We start from the raw sequence: 13,645 nt of genomic DNA on the forward strand, positions 1-13,645 counted from the left end.
TGAGCAACCCAATGTAGGCTTGCAAATCAGTCACATCAAAGTTTTTCCAGCTTTCCCCATAGGCCCTCAAATTGACCACAAGGATAATAGGAGGATTCCGACAAATAGTACAAAAGTAGCAAACACATTGCTTTAACCTTTGAATAAGTTCTGAAAGAGATCAAGCCTCAGCCAGGTAATAAAAAGTAACTTAATGCATTACTTACCGTAAAAGGTAACTATGTAACACAACTAATATTTTATAATATTGTAATGCATTACTTTCAAAAGTACCTTTCCCTAACACTGTCTATGACTGTGCATATTTTACGTAAATTAAGGTAAATGTTTTGTCTAAAACCACTCCATTTATGTGATTAAAACATTTTGTTAATATATGTGGGTTTTTGCTAAACTGACATGCTTCTACTATGTTTCCATAGACCACACGGAAACGACAACAAAATAAATGTACAAAAACTAGCACACCTACTTGCAAAACTCCTCCACAAAATATAGTCATAGCTTTTAAAGAGACCATATATGAGTGAGTGCAATTGTGTGTATTCTTACAGGTCACATACATTAACCTTTTGCAAAAGTAGTTGTGTAAATGACCAAATATAAAGATTCCATTTTCAATTTTAAGAAACAGTGCCATCTAAATGTCCTCTTAGAATGGATTTAATGTGCTTTCCTTAAAATGCTGCTGATGACGTTTTGTTGAAAAAGACTAAAATAAATATGAATTTGTATTGTATTACTTCTGTATGATCCAATAATGGGTCCATTGGTTAAATAATACACCTATAATGATTTAACTTCTTTAGCAATTCAGCGAGCACATCAAAATATGTGGAAAAACAAACGTGTTCCTGCCTCTCAAGAGGAAACTGTACACTTTTCTTTGAACTGTCAATAATACCTCAGATCCTCAAATGTGTACTGCCCAAAAATAAATCACTGGTGAGACTGAATCGAGGTCCTCAGAAAGTAAACACAATGAATCACGCACAGAATAATGTAACTTTGAGTATTAGATTCATGAAATTCCAAGAATAGCATTGCCGTTTAATAGATATGAGCAAATGCCCTTGATTGTTTCCACCGGATTAGCCAAATTGTATGGAGTTACTCATTCCCCTGTTTATTTACTGTGTCAACAGATACCCACTCATGGCTGTATAAAGGGCATTTTGGGTGTTATCTCCCACAGTTCTGCTCGAACATGGCGAAAGCAGTGATTTGTGTGCTTCTCGCATCTCTGTTTACCCTCTGTAGATCTGTTCCAGTGGTAAGTTTTTTGAATTGAACTATTGTAGGAGCTCACAATTGCAACTTTTAAATGATCAAATGTAACTTTTAGTATCACTGAAGTGGCTGGTTTATTGCTACAAGTGAGGACAATTATGCATTTTTATGCATTTTTGTTTTGTTTTGTCACATACCCTATTTTATAGAGAATTCTAACCATAAAAAACTGTGTTGTTATTGAAGATCATGGTGCCAGAGAACCTTTCACCACATGTCTTTAAGAAAAAAGCTAAAGCATTAATTGGTTCTTTTTCAAATTATTTGGTTAACTAGAAGTAACTTTGCAAGTACATGTCAATTTATTCTACTAATTCTAACATGCAATACAGTCTTCTAATACTCTAAGACTTATAGAGTTACTATTAATAGATTCAGTTGACATAGTTACATATAGTTAACACAGTGTTTAAAGGGGACCATCAAAATAAAGAGCAATCTAAAATGGTTCTTGTATGGTATTGCTTTGACTTACAGCTGACACATCATCAGTGTTGCTAACTAAACGATAAAAAACTATTTAGATTCAGCAATCTTTTACTATACTTAGTTATACCTCGACAGAACAGCTAGCAAGTAATTTAAATGATATATTTTGGCCTTTTTAGCAACTACTGAAAAAAAAACAAGGCATATATTTTCCTCTAAATTATAAAAAATGAAACTACTGTAGCCAGCAAGCATCACACAGACCTGAAGATTAAAGAAGTAAATAATAATGAAAACACTAGAACATTTGGTAACACATTATAATAACGACACACTATGAATCGTTTGTTAAGCATTAGCAAAATAGTTCATTCATTATTTAAGCATTAACTCTACATTAATAGACGTTAGTATAAATACAACTACAAATGCTGTATTAGCGAGTTATAAGGCACATATATAATGTGTTTATTGACTGTGTTTTCGCTTTGTTAGTGATTCGTTTCGCTTTGTTCATTATTCTTTACTAAATTAAGTATTGCATTATTTACAAACCAGTTATTAAAGAATAGTTGGTGGTTTTTAGCTAGTCTTGAATGAGCTTTGATTAATCTCATTGCATATTCTATGCATTGACTGTTTTGCACCATGGTTGCATAATGATGCAATATAATGCAATTTAGTAGCATGGTTGTGCGTTCAAATTTGATTACATTTCAAATCATGGTAATGTGCTTCTCATCCAGTGTGTGACCTCTATATTTGCCATTGCTCTGTGAGAGCTTTAAAGGGGCGAATAGGTTACCCCTTTTTCATATTTAATATAAGTCTTTTGTGTCCCCAGAATGTGTCTGTCAAGTTTCAGCTCAAAACATGCATCAGATTATTTATTATAGCTGTTTGAAGTGTCTATATCATAGCTGGAAAAAAGGTTTTGCTGTTTTTATGTACTGGCCCTTTAAGGCTCGTCCTTCCCGCCCACCGTTCCCACGTGCCTGTCAGCAATCGTTGCCCTCGGCTGCCTCAGGAAGCAGATCTGACGTAATGTGTGTGAGAAATACTACAGTAAGAACTTTAACAATCAGTATTTGATGCATTTTTTTGTGGATTTGCAACAATGAGTCACACACAATGTCATTACAAAGTTCACGCACACACACAGCAAGGACAAAAACACATAGCGCAGACACATACACACACACACAAACGTAGCGCAGACACACATAGCTCAGACACACACACACACACACGCGCGCGCGCACGCACACACACACGCACACACACACACACACACACAGAGAGAGAGAGAGAGAGAGAGAGAGAGCACTTTAAGCTTTGCACTCGTTTTGCACGCATATGTGACATGATACTGGCAATCTCCACTGCTGTATGGATATCTTTTGTATTAATGTACAAAATAAACCTGATTTAACGTCCACAAACCGCGATTGAAGCGTCTTCCTTTATAATTGTTCTGACACGCGGCCGTGCTGATTAAGTGCATCTGAAGTGAATCGCTGTAATTCATTACACACATGCACTGTTTTAAGTCATTTTCAACTTGTAAAACTCACTCTTGATCACGTTTGATGATGATTGATGATCCTAGCGAACTGAACACACCTTTTATTCCTGGTTGCTTTGCGCGTGTCCTCTCTTGATGATATGATTATACACGTGACTACCAGACATGTTAATGTGCACAGCTGTCAATCAATTTTGGTGGGCTGGGGGACCACACTCCTACATAAAGTTGCGGTCGATCTGAAAACCGCTCCAATTGGTCCACCGTTTTTATGTTGTTAAATTTGAAAAAAAAAAAAAGGACTGGGTGTGTTTATTTCAAACCAATATGACAGTTTATACACTATACTTACACACATTTCTGTCCAAACAGCTTGAAATGTAGATTTTTCACCATAGGTGCCCTTTAAGCTCTGTAAACAGCAAAAATTGCCAGTTAAAGCTTTTTACGAATAGAAATCTCTTTCAGAGTCAAAACTTCACATTTGGCTGTGATGTTTAACTTGGCATTGACACAAAATCTATAAAATGTATATGATAAATGTCTCCTGAGTTGGCCTCTTCAGGGTGAGATGAGGTAGCTTGAGTTGTTGGACAGGCTAACATATAAGTTGCAAGGTTATCTATGCTCTGCTATACAACAAAGTGCTGCAGTTAACTCTATACTTGGAAAACACACAGCTGTACGTCCAGCCGGTCACTCACCCAACAAACAGCTCTGAGCTGAAACAGCTATGTTCATTACATTGTACATTATATATCACATTATTTTAATCACAGAAATATACTAGCAATTCATTTTGTAGATTAATATAGTTGCATGGAGAAAACCTTCACTTTAGCAGAACATTAAAGAATATATTTTCTTGGTGTTTGGTGGTTCAAAAAAATACAAGTAAACAGCTACCAGCAGAACAAAATGTATATCCATAGATTCCAATAATACATTAAGAAATTGATTGGCAAAACAAAATGATTGGCAAAATTAACATTATTTACAATTTTACCTTTAAATCACAGCAAATGACCATTCTGCAAATGGCAATTTTGCTTCATTATATCTCAATGCATTTTCTAGACTCTAGGGGCACAGGTATTCATTTAGTTTTGCTTATATAGGTTATTTTCTGTACTGTGCTGCTAGCCATTGACTTGCTTTATATGAATCACCCATGGTTTTAGGTAAGGATTTTCTTTATTTTTCTACTAGAATAAGGTCACTGATCAATCATGTGTGGCCTGTTCTGAATAACAGCAAATTACTATTTTGGGTGAACTTTTTAAAAGGTTAGTTTACCCAAAAATGATAAGTCTGTTATTAATCCCTTGCTCTATTGTCGTTCCAAAGTCATAAGACCTTCTTTCCTCTTCAGAACAAAAATTACAATATTTTGGATATCTACTTGATCCTCCATTGACAGAGACTTATTTAAAGTATAGAAATATAGCAAAAACATCCTCATGATTCAGTGGTTCAATTGGAATATTATGAAGGTACATGAATACTTTTGTCTGCACACAAAACAGAAATAATGACTTTATTCAATAGTATCTTCTCATGCTTCCCAGGCTTTTCATGGTGGCTCAGATGCTCACTGTCCTCTGACGGTGAAAATCCTGGACGCTGTTAAAGGGACGCCTGCTGGAAATATAGCTCTGGATCTGTTTCGTCAAGATCAAGGTGGGACATGGGAAAAGATTGCCAGTGGGTAAGAGAACATTAACCTAACTACATTACTAAAAAATATTTTAAAAGGTTATCAATAATTACATTACAGATTTTTCCTGACCCAACATTTCCTTAATATGATAATGATATCCACATTCATTTTTAACAACAACTCTTGCTTCTGTTTGAGCTCAGTTAGAATTTTTTTTACTTATTAATGAAAGCACTTAGTAATTAAAGTGATTGTGCAAAACTTTGTTTTCAGTTTCACTTTTCTTGCCTAGTGTTTATTTAATTTTGATTGATTTATTGTTGTAATTATATATATATATGTATAGATGTATGTATGTAGTTGAAGTCAGAATTATTAGCCCCCCTGTTTATTTTTTTCCCCAATTTCTGTTCTGTTAAACAGAGAGAAAATTTTTTCAACACATTTCTAAACATGATAGTTTTAATAACTCATCTCTAATAACTGATTTATTTTATCTGTGCCTTGACGACAGTAAATAATATTTTACTAGATATTTTTCAAGACACTTCTATACAGCTTAAAGTGACAATTAAAGGTTTACCTAGGTTAATTGGGTTAACTAGGCAGGTTAGGGTAATTAGGAAAGTTATTGTATAATGATGGTTTGCTCTGTAGACAATTGAAAAAATATAACTTAAATGGGCTAATAATTTTGACCTTAAAACGGATTAAAAAAAAAATAAAAACTGCTTTTATTCTGGCCGAAATAAAACAAATAAGGCTTTCTCTAGAAAAAAATAAAATTCCTTGCTCTGTTAAACATAATTTGGGAAATATTTAAAAAAGAAAAAAAAAAATCAAAGGGGGCTAATAATTCTGACTTTATAGATGTAAATACATATATATACATACTGTAGATTGTATCACAAATTAATTACATTTACGTACATTACATTTACTGCACTGATATTCTGTTATCACTGCTATTCATTAATTATAATTGTGTCTTGAATTTTAAAACAGCATCATTAATATTTTTCTTGACCTCAACTACAGTGGTACAAACTGATTTTGTCATTAAAATGTTAGAAAATTATTTGACAGCGTAACGACTCATTTAATGACACATTTTAAGGACAAATTCAGTTAAGTTCCACTGGAAAACGTGATGAGAATAATATACATAGCAGCCTTATGACAATCATGTTTATGACAGATTTATGACAAATTATATTGTCTTGAAAATATCAAGTTTTCAAAGACAAAGGCACTGAAAGATTCGATGTGGAGTTTGCATGTTCTCCCTGTGTTCGCATGGGTTTCCTCCAGGTGCTTCAGTTTCCCCCACAAGTCCAAAGACATGCTGTATAGGTGAATTGGGTAAGCTAAATTGTCAGTAATGCATGTGTGCGAATGAGTCTGTATGGCTGTTTCCCAGTGATGGGCTGCAGCTGGAAGGGCATCCGCTGCGTAAAACCTATGCTGGATAAGTTGGCGGTTCATTATGCTGTGGGGCCCCCTTTTTTAAAAAGGGTCTAAGCCGAAAAGAAAATGAATTCCATAACCAATTGAAAGTGACTTAATGACAGTTGTCATACAATCTCAGACAAATGCAATCTCCTTTATATTCATGATGTGCCATGACATGATTATACAGGTCTAAAGAACACCCCGTCAAGTAGATTGTTACCCTTTTGTTTAACTGTTGACTGATTTCAGGCGGCCACCATTTTAAAAGCAAACTCGATGCAGCGGTGGGAAGAAACCTGGAAGTATCGCACGTATCGGTGTCATACAGGAATGTTGTGTACCTGGCTGTATATCTTATCGGCGAAAAAAAGTGACACAAATTTATCATTTCACCAATTTACAAGTGACCCAAAGGTCTGTTCTGAATGTTTAGTAAAAAAAGAAAAAGGGATATCAGACCTCATTTTCAGCAAAGATAAGTGAAATGGCACTAGATAGCTAACGTTTTCTTTCCCAAACACACATTTTAGATAATGTAAATAATGTTTAGATAAAGTTAATGAACGGATTCTTTCACTATATTAGACTTGTCCCAAAACTGAATTTTGGTACTAAAATGTATAAAAAACAATGTCCATATCCCACTAACGTTCAAGCACTGTTGAGCACGTTCTTAAACAGTACTGATTTGCCATAGTATTCGCCAGTGCTTAACAGAAATGACTGTGATTAGTCACGAAGGTCATCAGTTCACCGCACTTCACCAATGTTTAACACAGATGAGCGATCCGCTGATGACTCGACTGATCTTCGCGGCTTTAAAATGCTCCAGTGTCCAGGGTTTTGTGTTTGCACTTGGTGAAGATTGGTGAACTGATGACCTTTACGGCCAATCACAGTCATTTCTGTTGAACACTGGTTAACACAATGGCAAATCAGCTGCGTTTAGGAACACGCTTAACAGCTCTTACATTTTAGCAGGAAATGGACGTTTTTGAAATTAAGTACCGGTACAACACTATTACAGACAACATGAGGGTGTGCTAGAGAAGACTGCATTTTTTTATCGCTCACTAGGTTACATTGACTGAAGCTGGGAGGCGTCCCCACGGTGTTTAGCTGGTGCCATAAACTTAAGCCTTTGAGGACATTTAAGCGTATTACTGTTAAAGAGATTATGATTTTGTTTGATGCTTAATATGCTTTTAATTGTTTAAACTAAACTTGAATGATATTAAAGTGATGTTTACAGCATATCTGCATTTTAAAATCACGGCAAAAGCTGGAGGTGTGTAGTCCACAGCATGTTATTGCAATGTTTGCATTGCTGATCCTATACTTCTGGGTTTCTTCCCTCCGCAGCCTCACTTTCGCGTTTTAAAATGGCAGTTGTGTGAAATAAGCATATAGAAATTGAAAGTTAAAATGCTTAAGTTTCTTTCTCTAAATCTGGAGTATAGTTGAAATTTTCCAATTAAAATTATATTTATAAAATTTGTATGTTTATATAGCAGTCAAGTAAAGTGACCTTTATTTCTAAAGAACTTGATTGTGTCAAAGCAGCTTGATGCATAAAACACAGGATAAATGCGTAAACAAAATAGTCAGGTATAAAGTTTCATCCCACAGGAAAGTGGACATGACTGGTGAAGTGCACAACTTGATCACGGAGCAGGAGTTCACTCCTGGTGTGTATCGGGTGGAGTTTGACACTTTAACCTACTGGAAGGCGGAGGGTCGCACACCTTTCCACCAGCTGGCCGATGTAAGTACAACTCTGATGGTACTCATGTATTCAGGAGCATTTATCCACAACAAATGGGTTATTGTTATATCAAGTCACCGTATAAAACAAGAATGGACCAAGTTACCATAGGAATAGGATTGGCTTAGGACTACTTATTTTGATCTAGTTTTTAGATCCCCATAGTAGATTATAACAACTATGTGTAGATTAATACCCTGAATGATTGTCTTGGATGTGAACCAAGAGCTATACTAACACCAGGGAAGTAAATATTTAAGAACCTATATCTTGTTTTCTATAGACACACAGTATATTGACTAGTTTAAGATAAGAGGACAGAGCATTCAAGGACACCACATGCATATATGTTCAACCATACAGAGCACATGCATACTGTGGCTAATACTGGATTGGACTGTTTTTGACTTCAGAAATGCCTGAATTCCTCATGGCATAGATTTAACATGGTGCTGGAAAAATTCCTCAGGTTTTGTCCATACTGAGATGACACTATCACTCGCAATTGCTGTGGAATTTAAAAATCTCCAAGGTGCTCTATTGGACTGAGAACTGGTGACTGTAGACGTCATGAGTATTGGTGAACTCAATGTCACATTCAAGAAACCAGTTTGAGATGATTTAAGATTTGTGAATGGATGTTTTAAGATGGATGTAGCCATCACACATAATACAACGTGATCATGGACACGGTCAGCAACAACATTCAGCAACACAGATCAACAGATGCTCAAGAGGTCCACAGTGTGCCAAGAAAATATCCATATAACATACAAATATATCATTATATATATATACAATTTTGAGCATGTTGGATCCATGCTTACATGCCTTTTATTCCCAATTCTGATCCTACCATCGAAATGTTGCAGTAGAATTCAAGACGTAGACTTCTGTTTGTTGAGCCTATGTGAATTGTAGCCTCAGTTGAAAGGAGTGTCAATGGTTATGCTCTCTTCTTCTGCTGTTGTAGCCCATTTGTTTCAAGGTTTGTTGTGTTCAGAGATGACTTCAAGACATCTCCTGCCACTGATTGGCTGTTTAGACATTTGCCTTAGCAAGAGGTTTAAGAGATGTACCTAAATTAGTGCCATTGCATGTAAGAATCTCAAGTTGCATTAATGTCATCCTGTAATAACAGGATTCAGATTTAGATGAGAGATCAGTAACAAAAACGATTACATTCTTACATACTCAACTTTACATCTTGTAATTTAAAATCTACTATTTTATGTTTTATCAAAATTGGCTAAATTGTACAAATTAATATGATTTCATTTGGATGAAAATGTAAGATTTTAAAAAGGAGGCGTGTTCCCAAATCCCACTCCTAACCCTATTACTCATTTGTGGGGATGTCTGATATGAAACTGAAGTTTCAACCAATAACATCCAGCAGCAGGCCTGCAGAACCACACACGTTTTAGGCACACACAATCAGAAACTGCAGATGTTAAAATGATCATTACGATATAATAATTATGACTGAAATGGGAAATCATATTTGTGAAATTCAATAGGTGGCGATAATGCTAGGGAGTTAGTTAGTTAGTTAGTTAGCATATATGGTTTGCCTAAATCGTGTGTGCCTGAAACGTGTGTGGTTCTGCGGTTCTGCAGCTGGCAATATCTTGTTTCAACAGTGTCGAGATCCCAAAGCGCAAGTGTTTCGAAACGCTGTGCCGAAGCATGATCCGAAACATCGAGATCACTTGACTAAAGGCCCGTTTCCACTGAGTGGTACGGTACGGTTCGGTTTGGTACGCTTTTATAGTCGTTTCCACTGTCAAAAAGCGTACCGAACCGAACCGAACCGTACCGTACCACTTTTTCGGCACCCTTTCGAAAGGGTACCAAACACGAGAAAGGGTACCAAAAGGCAGAGCTAGACGCGCAGCTGTCTTTTTTTACGAGGCAGTCTGAGGCGCGAGCGGTTTCGCTTTCTTCCTTGCACTCGCCGCACGTATATATCTGTAATAACAAACTTCTTGAGCTGATGATAATAACGTGCGCTTAATTATTGACGAGCTTTTGAAACCCGATCCTGTCAGACACTGACAAACGTGAGAGTGAAGCGCAGAAAAAACAAAGGAGAAGCCGGAAAAAGGAGCACATTATTTTTTCAGCAAACGTGAACAAACTGCCTTGTTTAACTATTATTGTTATCATCACCTTTTGGACTAATATGAACTCAGAATAATGGAATTGTTCTCTAACAGAGGCTACATGTGCTGCTGAATATTATAGACACAGATGAGAAGTTTACACTGACTGTAGGCTGTAGGCTATATATTGTGTTGTTTTGAACCTAAATACCGACGAAATGTCTGCTGTGTGTTCTTCTGTAGTTGATAACATATCGGAGACTGTAAGGGTCTGTATGTGTTTATATATGTTCATTTATTTAGTTATTTAATATAATTACAGCCGTTACAGTAGGCTGTTTCGCACTGTCATTGATCTGCAGTTATAATCAACTCATGTTCATTGAAAAGTTAGTAATAAACATTTCTACACAAGTATTTATGTGTATGAAGCATCTGTTTTGTGAGAAGTGCTTTTCATATGATATGTGAGCGACCTGTACAGCTTTGTAGACATTTCCTCCAGCGAGAATGACGTCGACTGTAACTTTGTCATACACCACGCCCCCAACAAAAGGGTACCCTTGTTAGTGGAAACGCAAGCTTGATAAAGGTGACCCGTACCAAACCGAACCGTACCAGTCAGTGGAAACGAGCCATAAGGTGATACAAAACACCCAGGTCACGTGACTAAATGACTAAGGAGATTCAAAACACCACGTCACATGACTAAAGCGATTCAGAGCATTTCGTGACCTGGTGAATCTGCCTTTGACTGACAAGGTCAGAATCAAATCTCATGTAGGCTAGTGGACGGTGCGTGTACACAGATGAACTGTGCGGCAAATGACCGGAGTTTAAATTCCGACTTATACAAACACTCTAAATTATGACTTGATGTATTTTAATAATGTTACTTTTTATGACCAAAACAAGACATTTATTTACAAAGTGTTCATTCGGATCTCAGACTAATGTTAAAACAAAACACATTACAAGAACAGAGCACTTAAAAACTAACATCTACAGCTGCATCAACCTGGATTCGAACCCATTATCCCGACATGATAGTCTGGAACTCTCACAGCTCCTCTAAATCACTTGAAACCTCGACTCTACAACATGGGGTTTAATACCTCAATTTGCGTTCCAGAGCAATACATAAAAAAAATTACCACTAGGTGTCACCGTAGAGACAGGTTTCAAAACGTTTCGAAGCTTCGACACATTTGCTTCGACTGTTCCAGTGTTTCATGAAGCTTTGCTTTGCCCACCACTACTCATTTGGGGGATGAGCAACTCATTTTAAAATGTATGAATGAGTTTGTAAAAAATGGATACAAATTAGGCAGTAAATCAAAACATTACAAATTGCCTTAAGATTGTGTTGGATATTTACGCACTAGGTTTAGATGTTTTCAGCTTTTCATAAAAATACAATATTATGTGAACAGCTTGCAGAACACAATACATTGTCATCTTGGAATAACGGTAACATTTCGTAATAGATTACATAAGACAAGTACAAACCCTTTGTCTTCCAAATGTGCTGAAAGCTGTTTCTCAGTGGATCTTGTGTTTTTTTTTGCAGGTGGTGTTTGAGGCTCATGCAGAGGGACATCGTCATTACACACTGGCTCTCCTTCTGAGCCCTTTCTCATACACCACGACGGCTGTGGTCGTCAAGGCACATGACTGACATCATGAAACTTCTTTGAAAGATGGTCCACATCAACAGCTTTAAACCAAATACAGTACATCCAGAGTTCACGATTAACTCCTTGCAATAACTAAGTCACTTGATTGCCATTTCATTAAGTATTTATGTAGGTATTTGTGGTAACTTTTTGATAGCTTTAAACAAGTTATCACACCTGGTTTTCATAAAACCATTTACAAGTGGGAGACGCTAGTTATGTTTCCATCCAAAGATACAAATTTGACTTGTGCAAAACTGGAATATCATATAAAACATTTGTGAATAAAGCACCATTTCGATCCAATGAGCAAAAGGGAACAAAATTGTCACTTCCTGATAAACTAGAATGCCAAAAAAATATATATATATATAATAATAATAGAATTTGGTGTGGTAGGAGAAGCCATTGTGGGACTTATTTCTTATTTAATAAATGACTTGAGACTCATAAGATGAAAACAAGACCATGATCGCGTGGTGGCTTTTGGAGGCCTGAGACAACTCTTTGAGAGTGCAGTCACATAAGAAAGTTGAGAGGTAATAATACCCAACCACTTTGAGGTCTTTGACTACGGACTACGTTTTACATAGTGGTCAGTCCACTAGACGATAACCGTTTTCAAGGAATACCGCGTTTTAGAAAAGTCAAGGTTTTAAACCCTGCCAAAATTTTCTTTTTTTTTTATCCAGACAGTTAAAAAGAATATTTTAGAGCAGTGAGCACAATACCATGAAACCGTGATATTTTTATCCAAGGTTATCATACCGTCAGAATCTTATACCAGCCCATGCCTACGGTCCACTGGTTTGTCCATTAATGTCATCCCATCATGAACATGTGTTATTATGATCTGTTAAAACCAAACTTTCAGTAATCTCTTAAACTTGATGTTCACGATATTGTTACAGCATGCTGTAATTTATTTGGTTAAATGCGTTTTCATCATAGTTTATGCATTTTTTTCTTATAGAATAAAGATTTTACCCTAGTCATTTGTGCGCATAATAGCGTGAACCTTAAATTCGAGTCTATATTTGACCAATCCCAGAGGTACATTAAAACAAATTGAATTACCCACCTTTGGGGTTGAATGGAATGAGATTGTCACAGAAGTTTACCTATTTTCCGACTACTTACTTCGCACCATCACACCATTAAAAGATAACCACTTTCCAAAACCCAAAGATCAAAGTTCGTAATTTATTTTTTCGTATGATGGACCAAAAGCCAAATATCCATTGAGAGCCGTGGGTCGAAGTTAAATATACCAAACTATATTACTTTAAAGTCACCATGTGTAATTTCCCCATTTTTTTTTCATAATTTTTCAAAATAAATGGAAAACATTCCTTTAATTGCAGTGTAACTTTTTAAATGTTAACATATTGCAATAAAAACATAACACAGTGGAGTTTAATGCTGAATACACTAGTAGAGCAGTCTGCCTTTGCCTCGATTTACTAACTGAAGTCTCTGCATTGTTGGGTGACCGTGAGTACATTTACATAAAATATGATTAATTTGCACAATTTAAACATTTCAGTTCGCTTTTAACAATAAAACAAAGGGTTACATTACATTTTAACTGACAATCTCGAAACCATCTCCCCCTCTTCTCAGATGGGATGGCAGACCAAATCAAAGGTTACCTTGGGCCACAGGCCCTAGTTTTGGCATCTCTGTATTAAACCATAAGGTCACAAAAGGCCTACCTGAACATGTTAATACCAGGTGGAAACA

The 13,645-nt window shown here is 36.2% G+C and overlaps 1 protein-coding gene across 1 annotated transcript; it reads left to right on the plus strand.

Annotated features, from left to right (window-relative positions):
* The first annotated feature begins 1,192 nt into the window (after window positions 1-1,192).
* Window positions 1,193-12,217, plus strand: ttr (transthyretin (prealbumin, amyloidosis type I)). The gene is made up of 4 exons (XM_056481097.1): window positions 1,193-1,273; window positions 4,813-4,952; window positions 7,986-8,121; window positions 11,797-12,217. Exons 1-4 carry the CDS (start codon window positions 1,208-1,210, stop codon window positions 11,902-11,904), a joined length of 450 nt encoding a protein of 149 aa, XP_056337072.1. The 5' UTR covers window positions 1,193-1,207; the 3' UTR covers window positions 11,905-12,217.
* The last annotated feature ends 1,428 nt before the right edge of the window (window positions 12,218-13,645 follow it).

Source organism: Danio aesculapii, chromosome 20, assembly GCF_903798145.1.
Source record: "Danio aesculapii chromosome 20, fDanAes4.1, whole genome shotgun sequence".
Taxonomy (NCBI): domain Eukaryota; kingdom Metazoa; phylum Chordata; class Actinopteri; order Cypriniformes; family Danionidae; genus Danio; species Danio aesculapii.

Coding starts and splice junctions, on each gene's coding strand:
- ttr (XM_056481097.1), top strand. CDS start 1,208: ATGGCGAAAGCAGTGATTTGTGTGCTTCTCGCATCTCTGTTTACCCTC. Junction 4,953..7,985: donor TGGGAAAAGATTGCCAGTGG/GTAAGAGAACAT, acceptor TTCATCCCACAG/GAAAGTGGACATGACTGGTG. Junction 8,122..11,796: donor CTTTCCACCAGCTGGCCGAT/GTAAGTACAACT, acceptor TTTTTTTTGCAG/GTGGTGTTTGAGGCTCATGC.